We start from the raw sequence: 24,937 nt of genomic DNA on the forward strand, positions 1-24,937 counted from the left end.
CTAATATTTTTGTAACACAGTGAGTCCTGGGTCGGTGTATTACAAGGGTTAGAGAGGTATGTCGAGCTTAAAGTCAGTTTTCAGACTTGAAGATGATGATTTTTTTATTCTGCCCAGATCACCAAAGATATTCATGGTTAACATAAGCTGGTCCACAGTGGGTTAGGTTCAGTGTTTTGGTCTAAAATTGTGTTAATGTTCCACATGTTCACTGATACTTGAAACAATAGTATTTGACACAAATCACACTGCAAAATAGCCTGGGAGGAATTGGCTCTGTTAGAGAGCTGTCAGAGTCAGAGCCCAAAGCAAAATTAGACTTTTACTGTTGATAATATGGATTATTCACGCTCCTATTATAAACTTATTTCATTTTCTAAATAGTAAATAAAAATGCAGATTGTACATTGTAAACTGTATTTAATAATATTTTTTAAAAATTAGGAGCAATTTCCCTTATAGCCCACACAGAGAAGCAATGCATAAAACCTCAAAGAGCTGCACAGTTGCACCAGAGCTGTTTAAATCATCCCATTGTCAGCCTGGCATGTTTTTACCCATCTCTGGTTTTGAATCTAAAATGGTAATAAAGTCAGATACAAGTGTGGCGAACCTTGGATAATGAATGTCACTGGCTCACTAAATGTAACAAAATAAACAAACATAAAATTGATTTTCTGTAAACTTCTTCATTATTTTTAGTTTTAGATAATCAGAATCAGGATACTTTAATAATCCCTAAGGAAATTAAGTGGATTTAAGAAATAGCACTAATAAATATAAATCGCTCAATTATAAATATCAAGAATATTATAGAGGTGAAATATATATGATTGACATCTAACTCTAACCCTAACATGTGAAACCTTTATTTGTTGTTGACACTCTGTTCCTCAGTAGCTCTCCATCCTCCAACAACAAACATAGCTGTAGATAGATTATCAACAGCCCTGCCCAGCAGGACCTCAACTCGGCTGACCAGCAAGGAGCCCAAATGCAAAGTAGATGAGACCAAGCTGCCAGGCCATGAATAGAAGGGCAAGAATGATAATACAGAGGAGCAGGTGCTGCTGGGGGAGGACCAGATGGACCCAACACTGGGCTCCAAGTCTCAAACCCAACCCAGGAAAAACGAGGGAAGAGGATGAGGAGCAGAATCAAAGATCTGTTGTCAGCATTTAGCAACCATGAGAATATGGCCAAAATAAAACATTATTAAAACATCTAGATCTTTCCAATAAATCTGAATAAATAATGAGTGTAAAACTCTGAAATAACTGCTAAGACTCAAGCCATAGCCCTGTGCGCCCCCATTCTTCCCAAAAAAACTTTTCTATTCTGTTCCTTTATTATCTAATGTCTAATTAAAGTAAATATCTCCCCAACTGACAAAATGAAGTATACGTCTGTAGTCCACCAGTTTACACAGAGACACAGAATAAGGTGCATGTATTAAGCAAATAGCACATAACGGATCAAATTAACTGTGTTATTTTTAACATATATCTGCATTTTAATAAGAACTCTGACAAGATGCTTAGAAGATGAGTAAATATTGTTTGTTTTCCCTACATTTTGAGAAAATTGCTTAAAATTTAAAATGATTTACGCGGTACTTAACATTACTTACAGTTCAATAATTTCCTTATTTTCTGTAATTGCAAATGAAATTTGCAAATGAAAGACACTGAAATTCCATTTAATTACAGGGAAAGTACATCCTTTGTTGTCCGCCTGAAGTGTTTTCAAAACTGTCCAGTTGCTCTGTAAATTGGTCTAAACCATTTCTTTTTATATGAACAGAAATTGACAGTCCTGGTATTACCTCCACATGTTAAAAAATCTATTAAACATACAGTAAACATCTCACCAAGCTGTCAGTTATTCAGTCTTAATTACATTCCATTACACAAAGGGGATTTAAATCTTGTAGAGTTATATCATAACACAGTAACTAAACAATCCGTAAGAGAAGATAATTAATGTTTGGAACTCTTAAGCTCAGGTATCAACAATGAGTTGTCTGCTTTTGCTGCACAACAACTAAATTGTATTTTCTGCAATGTTAGTGTATAGTTTTTGTTCTGACCAAACCACTCCAGATGTGATGAATGATAAAGTGCCTGCTTGTTGCTGATTCACTTCACTGATGAACAGCTGACAGAGTAAAAAGGGGAACATTTAAGTACATTGGGGAAGTTGGTCAGTGGGGTTCAGACACTGCTTTTAGGTGCTGTGAGAAAACAGACACACAATATTTTGCAAACAAATGTCTTAATTATGTGGCCTACTATCTGTTAAGCAACTGCAAAGGTTATGTGTTCAAGAAATTTACTACAGGACCTGAGGTTTTGTAGCAGAAAATTACACTGGAACAAAATGATTTACCTCTCAGTGATTTCAATTTTGTGTCTGATTGATGTGAATTCTGCCGTCAGGAAATGACTAATACAGCTGTTGTTGAATCATTTAATCAATTAACAAGATAACATCATTAATGGTGTATAAAATACAAAATATTTATTTTGGTAAACCTTATAGCAAAACATGCAAGGACATAATAATCCTGTATCCATCAACACTGATATAAATTTCCTCCATAGTATTCTTGTTCTTGGATGTATGCTGTGGAGGGTTTTTCTTTTTTAATTATATCCTATTACAGCTCTATATATATTAGTCCTTAGATGCATAAGGGAGTCTTTCAAATGAAAAGTTATTATTTCATATTTCAGCTAGTCCTCAAAAGCATGTTATTAAAATCAGGCCTTTTACATTTTTAACTTATCTTTTATAAATTTGACAAAATTGTTGTTTTTGTATTACTACCCTAAACCTCTATAAGTGGTTTAAAAATTACCCACATTTACTTTCTATGGAATTTCATGTGAACCTTTAATTCTTAGTATGGAATTTGTTGACCACAGAGTGTCTCACAAAGTTATTTTACACAGCAACAATTAACAGATAGCATTCAGAGAGCAATTCATCGGTGATTGTGTGACTGTAGACAAACAGCTTGCATTATTGGGAAGTGAAAGTTTCTTCAGTACATGCCAAACAAGCCCTAGTATGGCCATAAGATCTTCTGGGTTTGTAATGCACACATCCCCAATGCAATAGATAGAATGGGAGCTCACAGTATCTACAGTTCAATAAGGAGAGATCATTTGAAGGAATTGAACATGATTTATTGATGTACAGAATTCAGCAGAAAGATGACGAGTAGTGATCTCACAATCGGCTTTACAGTGTCAGAAGGTGGAAGTGATATAAAGCTTAGATTAGCCACAAACACCTGGGAAGCAGAGACGTGTGACTACAGATCTTTCTTATTAAACGTACGCATTAGCTTCACTACATGCCATGTTCTGATTTTGTGATGCACACATCCCCTATGCAATAGATGGAATGGTTTACATGGGAAGATAACATTTTAAAATGTGTCATGTTTGACTCACTTATGTGTAGGGTTCAGTCACTCATGCATCAAAGGGTTAGGTCGATTGGTAGCACTTCAGAATCAGAATATCTTTATTGTTATTGTAAGTACAACGAAATTAAGTGCAGTCCCTGCAGTGTCAATAGAGAAAAGTTTAAATATAATTACAAAAGAATAATATAAAAAAAGAGGTAGAGAACAGTCATTCAGTACAGAAATAAAACCTTATTGCATGTATAAAACTATTGCACAGGATGTCATTTACTGCAGTGTACTTTTTAGGTTGAACTGGAGGTGATCACGTGCCATTCAGTACCCTAACAGCTACACGGTAGAAACTGCTATTCAGTCTATTAGTTTTTGTTTTGGTCGTCCTGTATCCTATGCCTGACAGCAGTTGGAACAGATCATGAGCGGGGTGTGAGCAGTCATTCATGATATTTCCTGCATTCCTGAGGCGGCGAGAGGCTAAAGAACAGGTGATCATCCCCTGGGCAATCTTTACAATTCCCTGAAGTATTTTCCTCTGTGCTGTTGTGTAGTTGGAAAACCAGACACAGAAACAATAGCACAGGATGCTCTCGATAGAACATCGATAGAAGGACACCAGCAACTTTTGAGTGATGTTATTTTTCCTGAGCACTCTCAGGACGTACAGTCTCTGCTGAACCTTCTTTCCCAGCTCCGCTGTGTTCACACTCCCAGGAGTCCTTATATAATGATGTTCACTATTACAACAACACAACAACAACAAACATTATTTATATAGTACATTTAAAAACCAGTGGAGTACCAAAGTGCTTAACATACTTAACATATTAAGCCTTATTAAGGTATTAGTATGGTAGTAGCAGGTATAATTTATCATTGACAAAGCTTCATTATGTTATCTATAAATACATATATATTATTATAGCTATGATTATGATTATTTAAATCCAAGAAGACAGTAGTGAGGAAGGAAGGTATGAAGTACTTCCAGCGTCCTTAATCACCAGAAAAGCTTGATGGCTAATATGTGTTTACAAGTAAATAAGTTAGTAATGTCTGTTTGAAAGGTTTCATGTGATTATTTTCATGTTGGATTTTAATAAAATATCTTCCTCTGCTGTTACTGCAGATTACTGCAACTTACTGCAACATCTGAATGAGGGTCCGTTTCACACTTCACTCAACAAATCATGAAATAAACATGGTGGATCAGTGTGTCTGTTACACGTTTTGCTGTGATACTGGGTTAAACTAGAGCAAGGAATCTCACATTACTCACATTTTATTCTCTTTTTATTGACTTCCAGGTGATTTTAAAATATGTTTTAAAATTCTCTCACTTAAATAAACAGCACTAAATGGACGAAATCCAGACGGCTTAACTCAACTTGACCACACTGCTGCTTGCTGTCTCTCCTCAGAATCTATTTAATTTGTTGTTCAGCTGGAAGCTCTGAGTGGATCTTGTTTACAAATCCCATGTAACTTCAGTGAAAATGGAACTGAAAAGTTCCAGATCTGTTTATGGAATGTGGATGAAAAATCATTCTAATGTTTTTAAACATTTACAGAAAATGTGATCTTCAACAGCAGTGAGACAGTTAACATCTATCCAATGAAGATTACAGGAGACCTGCAACAGAAAGACTGCATCACTCTGTTTTCCAATTCAATCACAACTTATACAAACACATATTACTTCAGCTGTTTGTGATCCTCTTAAAAAACAACTGAAGGAGAGAAAGTTTTCATGTTAATATAAAAATAAAAAGTCTAATTGAAATATTAACAGGTCAGATGTTACAGATCAGACTGTTTAAATTTTTTCTACATATAGTTCAGGTTATTCAGCAATTTTGCACCACTGTGATTATAGTGGATGGAAAAAATCGGCACTTACTGTATTTGCTGACTTTACAACTGTTAGATAAAAGAGTGAATCCTGAATGACCAGTTTTCACTGTTATGATATAGCAAGCATCAGAGGCGTTTGGAATGGGGGAGGGAGGTGAGTGTACATCTGTGTCAGTTTACATGCGTATGCAAAGATGACACAGGTGTTTTACAGCATTGACATCTATGGTTGCTAAGTGTAACACTGGTGTAAATATATTTATCTTATATTAGTGACATCTCTCAACAGAAAAATTCATTTTTGTTCCTGAAGATTCCAAATAAGCGGCGAAACAGTAAGCATATCAGCATTTTTACTCACCGGTGATTCTCAGCCTTTCACAACAAAAGTGATGTTGTGATGGTGACGAATGAAACCAATATGTAAATAAAACCTCTCAAAACAGTTTTTCAGTTTATGTATAGCATATCCATTAAACTGTTAATGGAGAATATAGTGGTAAAAAATCTCTACAGTGAGTCCAGTTTGTGCTTCTCCCAAAATCTCCTGGAGTTTGTATACTGTACTTCAATGAAATTCATTAAGCCTTTTTTCTCATTTGAATTCAAACTTTTGACATTTCACATTTGACTATCACAAATGAACTCCAGCTGTAAAGTTACAGCAGTACTACTGTAAGTGTGGATTTGAATGTGGAAAGAGCTGTTTCTGAAAAATTTAAATGCTCATCACATCTGTTAATGTTGAAAAAGTGAAGGCAGCATTTATTTCATGTGATTTAATTTGCTGACCTGAAGAATATAAAATATGAAATTAATAATTCTTCACTTTATGGTTTTATATTTAGTTTATGTATTACTTGTGCCGTCTCTTTGTTTTGATTTTATTGCAGCAGGGTTATCTATTGGTACCCTACATAAAATAACATTTACAACTCACAGCATACAAGTATATCATTTAAGGAAGTAGATAATTGAAGTAGAATTCATACAACAACAAAGTAATATCTTTTTAATATTTATTTTTAAATGAGATTAAAAAATTATTAAACTAAAAATTAACCTTTATGGAGTCTTTTATCATTTTATCAGCAGTGAAAACACAAAAAACAAACAACATGACAACGAATCTTAACAATGTAAAAAGAAACCGTGGTCACAGTGTTTCTCTGACCAGCAGTCAGTGACGTTTTCAATCAATCCTTATCATGATCTTTACTTTCCTCATCCTGTAATTCACTTTCCAACCATATCTACATCTTATAAAATGCCTTTGCGTAACCTCTCCTGTAAACTAAACCAAGCACCAAAGGACAAGATAAGATATAAAGCATGTAAAAATTAGAACATTGAAATGCATTAAGAACAAAACTCCTCACATTAGTGGCCTCTTTTTTTCTTCATGGTTTTCTTTTTGTTTTATAGAAGAGTCTACTTCAAAATGTTTGACATGTAAAGAGAAGGAAACATGAAATGTGTCACTTATGCAAATGAAGGAGAAAAAACTATGAAGGCTAAAACAAAATCAATTTCATTTAAGTGTTATTTCTATAGCACTAATTCACAATAACAGTATAGATGTATAGTATTGATTTGTACTTGTAACAGGTGTAACAGAGCGGCCCTTAGCGGCTGGAATCACAGTGAGATGGACCACGGTAAATGTAGTGGAAGAAAAAGTATTTATTTGCCATACAGCTCACCTTACAAACAATTCATCGAGCTTCTTTACAGCACAAGCGGGAATGGAGAGCATAGAGGGAGAAGAAAATGTTAATGACATGCAGTAGTGGTGTATAAACATACTGACCAGGGGTGACATGTTTAGTCACGCTCTCCTTAAATTGCTGGCTGTCTTATCGGTGTCCAAAAAATAACTTGGACTTTATAGATAGTTTGGAAACTTTTTGGCCAAATTTATTTAACCTCCCTAAAACATGAGATGAGAACTGCAGCTTCTCTCCTCCTGTTATCCCCCCCAAAACCCCATCCTCTTAGAGAAAGCTTCTGTTCCCAGACCCCCCAACAAACAATTTAAACATAAAACAAATGACAATGCCTCAGCTGTACTACAGAGTGGATTGAACTGTCAAACACGCTCCTTAAAACAATTACTTTCAATGCTGCTGATATTTGGAATCACCCTCTCTGATTGATGCTTCTGAGCTTACTTCAGTAATTACTCCCTCTAAATCAGGGGTGTCGAACTCCAGGCCTTGAGGGCCGGTGTCCTGCAGGATTTAGATATCAACCTGGGTCAACACACCTGAATCAAATGATTAGTTCATTACCAGGTCTCTGGAGAACTTTAAGACATGTTGAGAAGGCCATTTGGCCATTTAAATCAGCTGTGTTGGATCAAGGACACATCTAAAACCTGCAGGACACAGGCCCTTGAGGCCTGGAGTTGGACACCCCCTTATTAGGCAATTGATGACCCCCCTGTGTGAGACCTGTTGTGGAAGTTTTTTCCACTTAAATAAAGCCTGCAGACGAGCGGTGAGCGGTAGCTAACATTCTTTAATTCAAACACACAAAGACATACAAACAAGCTTGTGGAGGGCCTGCATGTCCGCGGGGCAGGGACAGCAGAGTCTCACTGAGCCTAGCATGGCTCTTCAGTTAAATACCTTCTCCAGGAACAAAAGGCAGTACACAGATGTTTCACACTTTAAGATTCACACTCACACACCCAGAGTCCTCGAAGAGACAAAAGACTCTTCCTGTGGAGTGGTCTGCTTCCCCCAACTTCCTAACTAGACCCCCACCATTTGTCTTACAGTATGGGTGTCAGACGTTAGAATTCAGTGGCACCAAGGCATTATACAATAAAATAATGTGATTAATACATAAGTGAAAGAAATTCCATTACAGACCACTGTAATATCAACAACACTGGACATTCTATTCTGTACTGACGTCAGTAGACAAGTTAGGGAAATATAACATTTGATGACAATGTTAGTAAATATTACTAAGATGCTCTGTGATTACTACTATAAATATAATTATTTTTAAGGGTTCTCAGATTAAATTTGCTTTAGCACCACCACAATGGTTTAAACTCACCTATAGTTGTGATTAAAACTTTCAGGTTTAAGGAAATCCTAAATTTCCTCAATTATTTGTGTTTTCATAGCTTCACAAGACCTGTGCAGCTACTTGCCTGCTGTATGATACTCTGAGTTACATATTCTGTAAAAGTCTGCAAGCTGGGGCTAACTCAAGTTAGTGAAAAGTATTTGCGTGTGTGGGTAATTTTGACAGGTAATTTTAAACTTTAAAAATGTAACGCCTGACTTCCTCTATCACAGGATATTAGCAAACTAATTGTACTTCCGCAGAATATTTGTCAACACCTATAGCAAATATGATCAAGCAAACTGACATTGCACTTTCTTAAACAGTATGTCCTCTTCTGTGCTTCCTTATTCTAACAACAGTTAGGCGACATGTTTCCCTGTAATTCTGGTTAAGAAAATATGTTCACTGTAAAAACTTCTCCTGAGCTTTGTGTGAACATGGTGATAGTCGGCATGTTACTGATGGTCCTCTTTGTTTCAGGTGAGCTGTTTGTTCACTATAAAGGCATTATTGGATTCATTTAAATCATTAACAGCTTTAAGGAACAAAATTAAAAGGCTGATGGAGAAGCTTTGTTTTTCATACTGTTCATAGTCTGACAGGAAATTGAAATACTTTTTGTTACCAACAGAATCAAAGACATGTTATTCATGTTACAATAGATTGTATTTCAAGGAACAACTATGTAATTTAGCATCATTAATCAAAAATGGCAGATGGTGAAAATGTGACTTTATGTGAATTTATGTGAATTTAATTTTACATGAAAAATTATTTAATTTTAGGAATTCTTTGATTAAAGTTTATATCTTAAGTCCTATGGAGGACAAATTGAAATAAAACAAGTTAATGATTGTAATAAAATTAATCAATTAATAAGTTAGTTGTGACACTGTATTTACAGGTGCTTTGGCTGATTGTCCTGATGGAGCAGACCTCTTCATAAATGCATCAAAGAAGCTGGAAGCACTGAGTGGATCTTGTTTGCAAATCCCATGTAGTTTCAGACCCAAAGATGAACAGAAATTTATCAGCACAAGTGAAATCTTTGGAGTGTGGATTAAAAATCAATCCCAATTTAACAATAATCCAAACAATGTGATCTTCAACAGTAATGGAGCAGTTAGAATCTATCCAATGAGTATTACTGGAAACCTGAGTCAGAGAGACTGCACCACTCTGTTTTCTAATTTAACCACCACATACACAGACACATACTTCTTCAGAGTAGAGAGAGAATCATTCAAGGCGACAGCTTCTTGTGATCCTCTTCATATAACAGTCAGAGGTAAAAATGGAAAATGTTGATTTTTTTAATAGAATTATATTTTTACTCTATTGGGTTTATTTGACTTGCCTTCAATTCAGTTTCATCAGCATTTGTTGAAGAAATATTACATTTCAGTCATAATGATTGTCCCAGAATACAGTTTAATATTGGTCGAATATTTTATTATTAAGCTAAAAAAATACTTATACATAAATAAATACTCAATAAATCGTGACTTAAATTAAATTAATAAAGTTATATGTAAATTTAAGATAAGATGAGTGGTTTAGAGATTTTAAACACTTATAAAGTGCAGTGTGCTCTGTAGTGTTAATATGTTTGTGATGTGAAACCACAGATTCTCCTTGGAGGCCCAATATTACAATCCCAGGTGATCTGAAGGAGAAGGAGTCTGTCACTATAACCTGCTCAGCTCTCACTCCCTGTCCACACTCCCCTCCTCAACTCACCTGGAATTTCCAACAAGACTCTCACAACAAAATAGAGGAAAACACAGATGGAAGCTTTACAACTAAAATCCAGCAGAACATCACTCTGTCAGACACACATGATGGAAAGAAGATCAGCTGCTCTGCCAGATATCCTGTGAACCAAGGAAAAGACCCCAAGACAGCAGAGACAGAAGAGACTCTCAGTGTTTCATGTAAGACAATCAGAGTTTGTTGTTGGATCCTGTCAACATATCATTTGATTCATTGGGAGGTCCACTGTTTAGAATGAAAAATTGTGATTTCTGTCAATCTTTTCCTCCAGATGCTCCTAAAGACACCTCAGCATCCATCAGTCCATCAGGTTTGGTGTCAGCAGGCAGCTGGGTGAACCTGACCTGCTCCAGCAGAGCCAAACATCCAGTCAGCAACTTCACCTGGTTCAAGAAGAGCAGAGATGGAGCTGTGAAAGTATCTGAAGGAGAGATTTACAGCTTCAATGTAACAGATGGAGGAGTTTATTACTGTGTGGCCACTAATGATTTGGGTAATCAGACATCAGCAGAGATTAACGTGACTGTTGGAGGTAAAAGCCACTGATGTGTTGCATGCTCCTGTTTCTTTTTATCCATTCAAACTCCAAACTTTAAAAATAACTTCAGGTAGTAACCTTTGTATTTCTTTAGGAGACACACTGTGGCTACTTCCTGGAGTAATCATTGGGATCATTGTACTCTTACTTATAATTCTATTCTGCTTGATCATCTTTGTTTGGTAAGTATCACACATCAAAGCAGAAAAACACAATTAGCTGCGCTCACAGATATTTTAGCTACACATTAAAAATTTCTGTTTCAAGCTTAACTTTATTCACATATATTTAACATACACAGAGATAATTTTTTACTGCCTCTTGTGTCTTCCAGGTTGTTAAAGTCAAAGCAACAAACTCAACAACAGATTCTGGTAAGGAAATTACAAAGAAAAAAAAAACTCTAGCTGCAGAGTTACTTGACTGTTTTGGCAATTACAGCAGTAACTTCATCAGAGCAGGCTATTTATTTAATAAAACATGAATAAGAATGGACCTAATTCACCGAGCTTTCTGTTTTTTAACTCTATAGATTCAAATAAATGAAGAGCAGAAGGTTGATGAACCAGCAAGTAAAAAGGAAGAAGAGGAAGAAAACATCCATTATGGAGAGATCAGCTTCTCCACACTGGCATATGAAGCATCGTCTAACTCAGTGCGGGACAGTGGACAGCAGCAGGATACGGTGTACGCACAGATCAAAAAGCGAGAAAAGAGCTTAAAACAAAGAGCTCACGGCCAAGAGGAACTCTACGCTGAGGTTAAGAAAAAATGAGAACTGTTGTGAAATAATTTTACATTATCATAGAAATACACACATGGTGCCTGTAAATGTGTCATTTTCACTGCCTACAGTTCAGTGAAGTAAAACAACTAAAATCTTATTCCACTGCTTTTTTATGTCCTATATTCCATGCTAACTTTACACGGCTGTTTTCAGATGATTAACTGTGTTCATGGCAAATGTGACTGAGTAAGTGAGAAATTGCAGCACTTCAACAAGGAACTAGTTTTACACAACAACAGATGCTGTTCTGCAAAACTAAAACTTAAAACCTCAACATACTGTTGCTTTTTTTAAAAGTATATTTTAAGTTATTATGTTCCTAAAGTATTTTCATGCTGCTACACTGTGTGAGCTGTTGTTTGATTTTGTCAGTTGCATTTTTGAAGTTCTGCTTCCAAATTTTTTTTGTGGCACGCCCCCTGAACTAACAGGTCAAGATGGCGGCACTGAATCTAAACAGAATTAAAACTGTAAACTTTGAATCTGTACTGCCATTGTTCTGTATTTTGTCTCACTAAATAAGCCATACACAGAGCATTGATCAGGCTCTATCCGTTAAGGTGTTTTTTAGAAGTGTTATGCTGCATCACTCCAGATACACATCAGTCCGAGTTCCAACATCTCAGTTCCCAGATGTCTAAAATGCAGCACTGGAACCACAAACCAGTATTCCCATTCATGCTGGTGGGCATTTTCTTTTGGCTGCTCCAGAGTAAGATTAACACTGCCGATCTGCATCGGGTAATCTGGATGTTCTCCTGGAGAGCTGGAAACAGAAGGCAAAGAGGAAATGGAAATGCACGCAATAGGAGTGTCTTTCTCTGGCCTTTCCATGTATAGTTATCAGTTTTCACTGCCAGGGTAGTTACAGCATAATGCAAAAATGTTCAGTGCAAAACCTTTTGTTCACCACTACCAGAACATGGCATTCAAATTAAAATTCCACTAAGCTGCTGTGAATTAAAGAGGCATTTAGCAGCCTCACCCTCTTAGAGAGCAAAGTCAAAAACCTTTTTAAACTCTACAACAAACTGGTTTTGGTAATCATTGGATTTGTGCTCAGTGTGCATTTCAGTGTTTGTGTAGCACTGTTCAGCTGGTCTGGACATCAGTGCTCAACTAACAACCCGTGACTCTGCTAGTACTTCACAACACTGATGTGTAACAGCTGTGTGTACAGCTAATGTTTGAGCAGATCACTCTGTCATAATCCCAGTAAATATGAACCCAAATGCACGACGCAGACACCAGAAACAATTTAACAGTTTATTTTTAGAAAACTAAGAACTTACAGAGTCTGGGCTTCTGAACTGTCGAGAGAACAGGAAACCAGAAACGGAAAAACTCAATGTGAATCTATGTGAAAAATAGTCAAAGGTTGGACATTTTTATCTGTTCACCACCGGTCCATTCATCCATCCCAAAAAAGGTTTTGTTTTTTTATTTATAAAGCTTATTTATTTATTTATTTAGCATATTTTTTCATATGGTCCAGTGTTGTCTTTGTAACTATAACATTAATATAATGTAAATTTCATGGCATGTACAGACTTTGGCTCTGACTGCTGAAAACGGGAAGTGCTCAGTAATGTTATCTTTACTACTTTCTTAAAAATGTCTTTTTATCCATTAAAACTGGATAAGTGCATTGGGTTACTAGAAAGGGGAAAAAACTCAAGAAAAGCATTAATTTTTCATTATTGTCTTATCTGTTGTTTAATTTCTCCTTTTGTTTTGTTTTAATGTTGATTTAAGTCAATGTGACAATGCGTCGTTTGTTTTGAAGAGTTAAAAAGCTCTTCATATCCATCTTTGATGTCACTTTTTGGATTTCAGTGCCATCTGCTGTACAGGCTCCTACAGGTTTTGCTTCAGTTCTTCATTCAGTGTGTAAAGAGGAAGCATGAAGACACAGAGCTTTCTACATGCTGTTGACTGATTTTGGTAGATTGATTTTCTATCAGAGCCAGATGATATAGGTTTGAGTGTTGGGAAAACAGCCATTAAGCTGCACTCTGGGACTGCAGAGGAAATTTTCCTTCTCAAAAACTGTACTTATGCATCCTGATGAATTACTAAACAGATGTTTGTATATTTTTGTATTTGTTTTTGCAGCAAATGTCTTTAAGAAAGTAAAGGATCACACAATATCAGGCACCATGTAACATTTCAACAAATACTGTGATGTAATGCAGTGAGACTCCTAATTCAGTATTTTTTTTCCTGAATTTGAGTGCTCTGAATTTGATTAGAGCGTTCGTGTATGTTTATGAAAGGCTGACTAAATCACTCAGAGAACATATTAAGGCTTAAATGGGACACCCCAAAAATGCTCATTTAAAAAATGAGCATTAATTTCCTTTTTTCTTCACTTCTTTAGGCAGTATGGTTTCATGAGAGTTGCTCCCTGCCTGAAGGGTTTTGGTGAAAAGTCATGAAACAACCAGCAGATGCAGCAGTGTGCTTTTCTGTGTGGTAGATGTTGCAAAAATACTTGTACAGCAGTTGAAGAGCGATGAGAGCGAACAGGACTTTTCCATCACATGTTATGCTGCTCCACACGTGTGACCTGTGTGGCATGTTTGCCAAAGTGAATGATTCTCTGTGCTATTCTATGCTATCCTACTTTCAAAAATAAGATAACTTAATTTGAACTGTAGCATTCAGGTTAGCTCCTTAAATATTATTATTGGATTTATCGAGTTAAGTACTGCATTTCATCCATCCCTCTATATGTATGTGTGCGCAATTATGTAGTTGTGGTTGTGTGGGACGTTTCTGCACCTCTTTGTGTGACGCATCAAGCTGATTTGTATCTGTGTTCATTTTAATTTTACAGTTAATGATACAGAAGTAATGTTCATGGAGAAGGCACACTACTCCTGTAGTGAACATAAAATAGGAAACAGGAAAAATTTTAGAAGAATGAAATTGTTAAAATCAGGAAAATGTACTTAAAGTATTAAAAGCAAGAATTACAATAATACTGCTGTCGTTGATGAAACAATGAGACATTTCTCTGTTTAGATGTTTTAATGTCAAAGCAAACAGACCTGTGATGCTTTTGGTTTTCTGTCTTTCTTTATTCAGTCAGTCTGCTTTTTATATTCCCATCATGCACTCTGCTGTCATTTCACTTGCTGCCACTCCCACCTGCCTTTCTCTAGATTCACCTCACCTGTCCCTCCACTTACATAGTAACCTGTTTATTATTGTAGGGTCTACCTTACAATGTAAGGTGCCTTGAGGTGACTGTAGTTGTTATTTTTCACTGTATAAATAAAATAGATTTTTTCCACTTTCCTCATTCCCTCATTAGGTATATAGTATTTTTACTGGAAAGTCTGGAAATACTGGAAAGCCTCAGCTTTTGTATTTTGCTTCATGAGTTAATGTTGCCATGCTCATTAACTCCTTCTTTGTTTGTCTGTATCAAATTTTTGTTTTGTTGTATTTTCCCTGATTAAAAACTCTTTGCTTTTTATATCCCTCTCCTGAGTCGTGCTCTCCTACCACAAACCCGCTATGAGAACATTGAAATGTTGAAAAGTTTTCACTTTCCTGTGAATAAGGAAGTTAGCTCAGTCTCATCAGGGTGCAAATTGATTAGTACTGTCAGCGTTAATCTCGTTAAATTGATGTTAACGCCATAACAAATCTCCGTTAGCGAGTTAGCCCGGATCGCCCCATGCATGGGGCTGCACGGCGTAAACGTTTTGGCGCAGTTAGCTTGCTAATCTGAGTTCAAATGAGTTCAAATCTTCACAACTGTTGTATTTATGCTATGACTATTATATAGTTACAGTGTAAGTGAATAACACTGATCATATTGTTACAGTGTGATGTTCTGCTGGCTCCTGACAACCATGCTGGTTTTACTTTGACAAGAATCAGTCATTTAAACCAAATAAACACAACCCCAAATGTGACTGCTGCAGCTATTGTAAGAGATGATAATACACAGAATAGCAGACCACATGACTGGGTAATTTTATTACAGGAATTTGTGTGTCTGAGAAGCTTCCTGTTGATGAGCTTCCTCAATGTGTTTAAATGTTTCCGCTTTTATTTAATCAGTTCTTTATCATAAATACATTTAAATGTCAGCCAAAATCTGACACTTAGTGTAAATGTATTCCTTTGGGAGCAAAACTAGGGCTTACAAATAGTGATGCGCAAATCATGAAGTTCAATACTCGAGAATCACTTTACTGACTTGTGAATCATGATTCACAAGCCTAACTGACTCACTGACTCATCCCTGTTGCTGTTAGCAAACTAATTTCATTAGTAGAAATATATCTAGCTTATAATTAAAATTGTGTGGAAAAAAACAACAGCCAGTTTCTTAACAAAAACATTCCTGCTCTGAACTGGAAGAAAAAACCCTGAGTAGAAGCTCACATCAAGACAATAGCTCCTCAGTTCACAGTAGCATCGCTCAGCTAGCATGCTAACAGCACATTTGAGGTACTCACCCCCTCCCTTGCTGTGCTGAATCATAGCGTAAGCGAATCACTCAGGACTCACTCACCCCCTCCCTCCTGCAATCCTTTGTATTAATCCGCTCTGTGTGTGTGTGTGTGTGTGTGTGTGTGTGTGTGTGTGTGTGTTTGTTCATGCTCACAGATGGGAGGTCACGACAGGAGCTTCCTGAGTTGACATTTATAAACTATAAAGTCAGTTTGGACTGAGGACTTCCCGAGCTGTTGGTAAACATAAAAGTACATTCACTCTTAATAAAATTACTTTTTATTTACTTCATGCACATCATGCAACAAGAATCTAAATCTCTGTATCATAATAATTTCTATAAAAACATGGTGTTTTATAGGGACAATATGACAAATCTTTATTAATTACCATAGATCATTAATAGGGAACAAAAAAAAGAGGAAAGGAGGATAAAGTGTCACTTCAGCAAAGCTGCTGGGAGACAGAAGTGTTGACACGTTTTTAACAAAAGGCTTAAAAGACAAAACTCTAATATCAGTTACAACTGGTAAGATGATGAGTTTTACTTCTCACTGTCCACATTATGGTATGCTACTTTTGCTCTGTGGGACTGTAAAAAAAATGTTTGTATTGATGGTATAAACCAGACTTTCACAGTCTACATCTTTACTGTTTTTTCTTCTTTTGTTCACTCCTAGGCTAATAAAAAATCCAAAGACATCCGCTAACCACAAACACAGAACCCACTAACTAAATAACTATTAGCTGCTTTTTTCAGAAGGCATTGGATAGTAGACTGACATAAGACAGTAATATGCAGTGGTTAGTGCTTTTTTAATCGAGATTCCTGGGCTCAAATCCAATGCCTTACCTTCTGCGTAGATTTTAGATGTATTCCTCATGTTTACAGTCAGTTTACTACATAGGACTTGCTGCTTACACCCTGAGTTACACAATGAGTCTTTCAGATGTCCACAATGGAATATCCAGCTGCACACGTAGTTACACTGGACACCGCATGGTCTTATTTTTATTAGCCCTCGACTCAGCTGCAAAGTGCTTACAATTAGTTACGGGGTCAGTTTCCTTTTCATCAGAATTATCTGCCGTCATCCAGACATAGGTTGAGCAATGGTTTAGCCAATTTCTCATCAAATCATAAAGGGAAGCCAGATTTAAATAGAACATAGGATGTAAGTTAAGGAAATACAAATATAAGTGTGACTATGGAGCACATCTCCTTCAGCGTTCACGATGACCCGAGTGGATGACATCAGGTGTTTCTCTCAATCAGCTGACCGACTGTCTAGGGAAAAAAGAAGCTAATAGTTATTTAGTTAGTGGGTTCTGTGTTTGTGGTTAGCGGATGTCTTTGGATTTTTTTATCAGCCTAGGAGTGAACAAAAGAAGAAAAAACAGTAAAGATGTAGACTGTGAAAGTCTGGTTTATACCATCAATACAAAGAAATTTTTGCAGTCCCACAGAGCAAAAGTAGCATACCATAATGTGGACAGTGAGAAGTAAAACTCATCATCTTACCAGTTGTAACTGATATTAGAGTTTTGTGTTTTAAGCCTTTTGTTAAAAACGTGTCAACACTTCTGTCTCCCAGCAGCTTTGCTGAAGTGACACTTTATCCTCCTTTCCTCTTTTTTTTGTTCCCTATTAATGATCTATGGTAAAGATTTGTCATACATACATACAGAGATTTAGATTCTTGTTGCATGATGTGCATGAAGTAGATAAAAAGTAATTTTATTAAGAGTGAATGTACTTTTATGTTTACCAACATCTCGGGAAGTCCTCGGTCCAAACTGACTTTATAGTTTATAAATGTCAACTCAGGAAGCTCCTGTCGTGACCTCCCATCTGCGAGCATGCACACACACACACACACACACACACACACACACACACACACACAGAAACAGAGAGAGCGAGAGAGAGAGTGAGCGAATTAATACAAAGGATTGCAGGAGCTTTTGGATTTTTCATCTCTGCTTTAGTTTAGAGGTACAGTCACATAAAATTCATTCAAAATTTTTCGCCTTTGCTTCAATTAAGATGTGTCTTTAAATCTACGATACCTTTCTTGTTCAAATAGTCTATTCAAATAGTAAAGAAGTAGCCAGGGAACTCAGTAAGTACAAACAACCATAGTTTAAGGACATTTTCTAAAATGAAGAGAATTTCATCATCTCCAGTCTGTGGGGGAAAAAAAGGTGTCACATTAAAAACAAATCAGTAGATTCACAAATTATGGATACAGACTCTTTTCAGCTATAGAGGTAGATGTACACTTCATGTACTGATTAACATACAGCTCAAAGACTTGCATTAGTGTGTGCACTTGGGCATCTTTTATTTAGCATGGTTATACCATTGTGGATTTTGCAATATAAATATGCTCAAGAGTTTATCATATGTTTGACATCCAGCTAAAAACTTGAAAATATACATATATTTTTAAATCAGTAACTTTCCATATCAAGAGGAAATGTTTTTGGACAACAAATGAGTCACTTTTTAAACCAGGTTTGAATAATCAAACAGACATTTACGAAGTGCAGGCTATAACAGACATGCTTACCATGTAAAGGATTGCGGGCGTCTTGGAGCAGAGAAACACGCTGCATTGTTGCAATTCTCTTTTGCATAAGCAACACCTGAAACGCTCTGTGCGGGTAGCAAAGTCTGCGCTGTGGGGGTGGTGCGGCTCCAATGCACATCCAGGCCTCAACCGGTCTTTTCTCCGGCTGGCTGGACCCTCAGCTTCCATGCCAGGATCTGCCACACAACTTCGCGCTGGTCCCAGGGGTACGGCAAAACTTGTAAGCCTTAGTTCGGCTCCCAAAAAAGATGCTCGAGTTGTTCTTGTGTCTAACAAAATTAGTTCTACTATGTTTTATGTTTAATTTTACTCTGGGCTGTGCTGAACAAAGTGAGTTAGCACAATTTAAATTCCAAAAAATTATTGGTCGCTTAAATGACCGGCATCTGACGTGGCTAGCCTGTCACCAGGGACCCGGTGGGTGGTAAGAGGTTAAAAAAACTATACTGTTAACAAACAACTCTTGGTTTGTATTTTTTCAGAATTAATTGTTTTCCATCTTATGCACTTGAGTACACAGATGCTGGATTTTGCGATGAAATTACACACACATATAAACAGTGTGGAGAAGATAACTTGGCATTCGTTAGGGAGGAGCTCATTGAGTGTAAGTATAGAGAGGAGGAATTCCTACCGTGATTTCTCATTCATGTACTCTGCATTGTGCATCGTATCGAGACTGTCCATATATGTCCTTATAACATGATTATTTCTTTTCAGAATAAATGGCTAAGAAAAAAAATATTAAAGTTGAGGTAAGTTGTTACTGTTTACCACAACTAAACTGTATCATGTTTTTTTGATCTGAGATTAGTTTCCGAGGGTCAAATTTCTGTTTGGGTAAAAATTAAGCCAACAAGCAAGTGTCAAAAAACTGTAGTGTCTCTAAAGGCCACTTAAGGCCGGTTCTAAAAGCAAGTCAGTACCTAAAGTCTATTTTTCACACAGAAGCTAATTCGGTGACAACCCCAGTCTATGGGAATGTGAAAGGGATGTTTTGGGGTTAGAAAAAACTGACTTTGTTGTTACATTGCAGTAATATTGAGTAAACATTTAACAGTTGGAGGTTGATCATGGAGCAGGAAGAAAGCTTTCCTTTGTTAAATCAAGCCGCTTTCTTATCATGACTGCTGCTGAATACTTTGTATTCATTAAACTTAGAAAGTTAATAATGTGTCCGATAATATGCATAATATGTGGAGCAATGTGTATTTCATCAGTCAGTTAAACCTTTGATGTATGTACAATATTACAAGATAACAGAGTAGGATAGTCTGAGTAGAAGCAACAGGATCACTGCAGTAGGAGCTAAGCAGAGCAATGCCAGTCTTGTCAGGTCCCAGTTTAAAGTTGCCTCCTCCAAGCTCCAACCAATGGCCAGCTGCCACCTAACACTTACTTAACAGAAAACACAGGAAAAATTGACAGAAGCAGGCTAACTACCATGATCAATCTGTCTCTAAGCAGCCATAGGTGCTTTGACCGAAGATTCTGATGCATCCCTGATCTGGTGTATTACCCAGAACAGTGATGCAACAATGCCTCAGGAATGCCTTGCTCTGACATATCTGCATCAAAGCAAACGTCCATTCTTCAGAGTTTTAATGGGTTAATGGATTTTTTAGTGATTGAAGCAGTCAAATGTGTCTGTATATAGTGCATTGCTTAATTAGGAGCCCAGGTCTAGATTTTTTTCTTTTCTTCTGTGCCTCAGGTGTCATCACAAACCTGCCTTTTATTCATTTATTCTGCAAAGCTAAGATGCACACAAATTCATCAGTCTGAGAGGAGAAGCCTAGTCACGTGCCTGGCACGCTTCTGGTCATGCTTCGCTGCACACTTCCAGTCAGGTGACAGGTGGGAAAGTCCAAAGGTCAAAGGTCAAAGACATCAATCAAACTCAAAGTGACACATGCTATATACCTATATCTATCCAGCCAAATCTCTCCAGAGTACCTGGGTTTTACCCCACCCAAAAGGTGCCCTGTAGGCATGCTAGTCACATGCCTGAACCGCCTCAACTGGCTTCTTTTGATGTGGTGAAAAAGTGGCTCTACACTGAGCCTCTCTTGAATGACCACACTCTTTGCCCTATCTCTAAGGGAGAAGTCAGCTACCAGAGCTGTCAGAGACAGCTAATTTCTAGGAATCTGTCACTACCCAAAGGGCACAAGTTGTTTTCCCAAGTGGAGATTAAAAACCAGACTTCTGAAAAGCGAGTGTCCTGCAGAAAGAGTCAAAATGTGAGATATTGTCTCAAGATGGGAACAAGGAAAAAAATGCTCTCCAGTCCCAGATAAAGAAGGAGAAATTCTCACTGGACTTACAGGTGGTAAAAGCTAAAGCATCAAGCTCAGACTTCTCCTTCTCTGTTCAGATTGTTTTTTTTACTATAGTACCTGTACCTGAGCAATCTGTTCTCTTACTTTAAAATATCTAACAAGTGTTTAAAAGGTTAGAAGGTCTATATGATAGATCATCGATGTTTTATTTTCTTGAATGAAATAAATGAAGAGCAGGTTACTTAAGAACTGTCAATTAAAAGAGAAGCAGAGGAAGAAAACTATGAAAAGATCAGCTGCTCTGTGCTGGGATTTGACTGCCACAGGACAGAGGAGGATAGAAGAAGATGGTACACATGGGTAAAGGCTACGAGGAACTCTACACTGAGGTGAAGAAAAAAAATGAGAACTGTTGTGAAATAACATTATATTAACAGAGAGTGTTAATGAAGGAATTCACATTGAACCTATAAATGTGTCTTTTTACAGCTCAATAAATTTAAACAAACTACATCCATCCGCTTTTTATGTTAAGCTTTCTGTCCTAACTTCATCCAACTGTTTTCAGATGATTTCTTGTGGTCATAATAAAAATGAGTAAACAGAAGTTAAAGCACTCAAATAAGGAAGTGGTTTCCACAGAAACAGAAGCAGTACTGCAAAATTGAATCTCCACATACTGTAAAACCTTTAATTTGGGTTGTCATGTTCATTTAGGATTTCTATGCTAACATGCTTTGTGCCTTCTGTTACGTTTTGTTATTTATTTGGGGGCAAACTTGAAATAAATGTCTTAAATAACAAGAAACTTGTCCAAATGACTGCAGGGAGGGAAGCATAAAAAGCACTTCTGTAAATATATTCAAAGTGTGATGGGTTTACTAGGACAGTATGATAACACAGTTACACAGACACTAACCACTGCCTCACAGCGAGAAGGCCGTGAGTTTGAATCCACCATCCAGCCAGGGCCTGTCTGTGAGTTCTTTCTGGGTACTCCAGCTTCGTTACACAATACAAAGACATGCAGATAGTGTAGACCAGTAGATTAACTGGTGATTTAGATTGCCTATAGCTGTGAATGTGAGCCTGAATGGTTAATTGCTCTGTGATAGACTGGCAGCCTTTGCAGGATGTACTCACATACTTTAGTGTAATGGACTTGAGTTCGCTCTTCATTATTCACAGAAAAGTGAGACTTTTATTTTATTGTCTTAAGTGAACAGATCTATGGACTAAGAGCACAACTCAGGAGTGGGATATAAAATGAAAAGTCTAAATTTACGTTATTAAACAAGTATACAAAGGTCAAAGTAGCCAGTGGTCACAGAAAATGAAGATCAGAATTGGCAGGAATAAAAAAATTGGAAATCTTTGGACATCCTTGGAAAGCTCAGACAAAGACAAGTAAACAGACAACTGATGGAAATGAGCGGCTTTATGTATGAGGGACATTTTGAGGGAATGAGGAACAGGTTAAAATGTGAGAGGAGGGTCAGGACAGGTGAATCTAGAGGCTGGTGGGAGTGGCAGCATCTGAAGTGTCAGCAGAGTGCATGATGGGAATATAAAAAGAGTGACTGAATAAAGAACGACAGAAAACCCAAAGCATCACAGGCCTGTTTGCTTTGACATTACAACATCTAAACAAAGAAGTGTTTCACTCGCTCTGTTTCTGCTAAAATCACACATTGACTTTTACTTTGTCGTCTCTCCTCTGCAGCAGCCTGATCATTTGGTAAGACTTTTTTTTACATATAGTAATTATATAAAATTGTATATTACTCTAAAAAGTAACTGCCTAAATTTACTCCTTAGGTTTAGAAATTTGTGACATGATTTTCTGTTTTAATCTTTTATTTGTCTAATTATGGCTTTTTAGATTTTTTTTCCAGGTGATGAGTTTTGTGACAGTCCAGTCTGTGAACATCATGACAGGCATCATGTTACTGAGTCTCCTCTTTATTCCACGTGAGCCGTCTCATTTCAGTCATTTACAGTCTGACAGATCAGTGAAGATAGAGATACTTTACGAAGCAAACCCATGGCTCTTGGAGTCGATTTTGTCATTATAAATTTTATCTTCATTTAGATTTGCACCTTTTAATTTAGCTCTTACCTTTTCCAGGCACTTTAGCTGCTTGTCTTCAAGATTCACACCTGTTCATCACTGCACCAACAGAGATGGAAGCTCTGAGTGGATCTTGTTTACAAATCCCATGTAACTTTAGTGGAAATGGAACAGACCAGTTTAACACCACAAGACCTGTGTTTGGAGTGTGGATTAAAACTAACTCCAATGTTTTAACATATCCAAACAATGAGATCTTCAACAGCAGTGGGACGGTTAACATCTATCCAATGAACATTACAGGAAACCTGAAGGAGAAAAACTGCACCACTCGGTTTTCCAATTTAACCACAAATTATACAAACACATACTACTTCAGAATTATGAACTGGCCGTTCAGAGCAACAGCTGTTTGTGATCCTCTTCAAATAACAGTTAAAGGTGAGAAAGTTTTCTTTCAATTTATTAAGAACATAAATCCTAAACAGCCACAACTTTTGTGTAAACAACACAAAGCAGTTGTGGTCAAATGTGCAAATCAACCTGTTTAATTGATTGTATTCAGATTGGAAATTAATGGAAAATTGTAACTTCATTTCATGAGAAACAAAGACATGGGGGATGAAAAAAAAACAATTTATAATGTGTTCAACAGTGCTCTATAGTAAACACAGTTTTTAAAACCTAAAATACAAACTATATTTCACACTGTTAACAAACAGATATATTTACCACATATTATCCAAACCTCACAGAGTTCAATTACCACCTTGTTCAGAAGACCTTAAGCTACTTGTGCAAAGCCCTTAAAAATGAACAAGCCTCCAGCAAAACTGCAAGAAAACAGAAAATTAAAAATCCAAGAAATTATGCAAACGAAGAAAAAACTCTTAGTGGCTCCTTCTAGTAAAACTCAAAGCAACAAATTAAATTATCAGTTAAAGCATGAATGCAATAATGCAAAATACACAATGTGAATGCATATTTACGTTTGTATAACAACTTCATTTAAAAGGAAAATAACTAATGGTCATCACAAACTAGAATCCTACTGCGATTCTCTCTGTTCTCCACTATTGCCTGTGCTTACAATGGGACACAAAAAGAGCATTGTTCTCTGACAGTGATTGAAAATTATAACATAGTTTGCAATGGTATTTTGTACGATATCTTATTTACTTTTTTACACACATTTTTTTAGTTCTTCAAACATATTTAGAGAACCACAAAAAATTAAAAACATGTTAAAAATGTATGCAAATACTTTTTGTCCACTACATAGGGTGTATATTTTTTATTATCCAATGGTATCACTGATCTCCATCTGTTTCTTGACTCTATTTCCTGCATTATTGGTGTAAAAAAATGTTTCATGTGAAACCACAGATTCTCCTTGGAGGCCCAATATTACAATCCCAGGTGATCTGAAGGAGAAGGAGTCTGTCACTATAACCTGCTCAGCTCTCACTCCCTGTCCACACTCCCCTCCTCAACTCACCTGGAATCTCCAACAAGACTCACACAACAAAATAGAGCAAAACACAGATGGAAGCTTTACAACTAAAATCCAGCAGAACATCACTCTGTCAGACACACATGATGGAAAGAAGATCAACTGCTCTGCCAGATATCCTGTGAACCAAGGAAAAGACACCAAGACAGCAGAGACAGAAAAGACTCTCAGTGTTTCATGTAAGACACTCGGGGTTCTTTGTTTGTTTGTTTTTTTATCCTGTCATTTATTTATGGGATATATCTTTTTTTCCCCTCCAGATGCTCCTAAAAACACCTCAGCATCCATCAGTCCATCAGGTTTGGTGTCAGCAAGCAGCTGGGTGAAGCTGACCTGCTCCAGCAGAGCCAAACCTCCAGCCAGCAACTTCACCTGGTTCAAGAAGAGCAGAGATGGAGCTGTGAAAGTATCTGAAGGAGAGATTTACAGCTTCAATGTAACAGATGGAGGAGTTTATTACTGTGTGGCCACTAATGATCTGGGTAATCAGACATCAGCAGAGATCCGTGTGACTGTTGCAGGTAACAGCTGTAGC

At 36.9% G+C, this 24,937-nt stretch overlaps 2 protein-coding genes across 2 annotated transcripts in view; one reads left to right on the plus strand and one right to left on the minus strand.

Annotated features, from left to right (window-relative positions):
- The window catches only part of LOC134634170 (vascular cell adhesion protein 1-like), a 383,264-nt gene that overhangs the window by 348,974 nt on the left and 9,353 nt on the right, over positions 1-24,937 (minus strand). The window lies entirely within an intron of this gene.
- Positions 8,797-11,917, plus strand: LOC134634665 (sialoadhesin-like). The gene is made up of 7 exons (XM_063483983.1): positions 8,797-8,851; positions 9,276-9,659; positions 10,000-10,305; positions 10,416-10,676; positions 10,777-10,864; positions 11,017-11,056; positions 11,215-11,917. Exons 1-7 carry the CDS (start codon positions 8,809-8,811, stop codon positions 11,455-11,457), a joined length of 1,365 nt encoding a protein of 454 aa, XP_063340053.1. The 5' UTR covers positions 8,797-8,808; the 3' UTR covers positions 11,458-11,917.

This window comes from Pelmatolapia mariae, linkage group LG9, assembly GCF_036321145.2.
Source record: "Pelmatolapia mariae isolate MD_Pm_ZW linkage group LG9, Pm_UMD_F_2, whole genome shotgun sequence".
In the NCBI taxonomy this organism is placed as follows: Eukaryota; Metazoa; Chordata; class Actinopteri; order Cichliformes; family Cichlidae; genus Pelmatolapia; species Pelmatolapia mariae.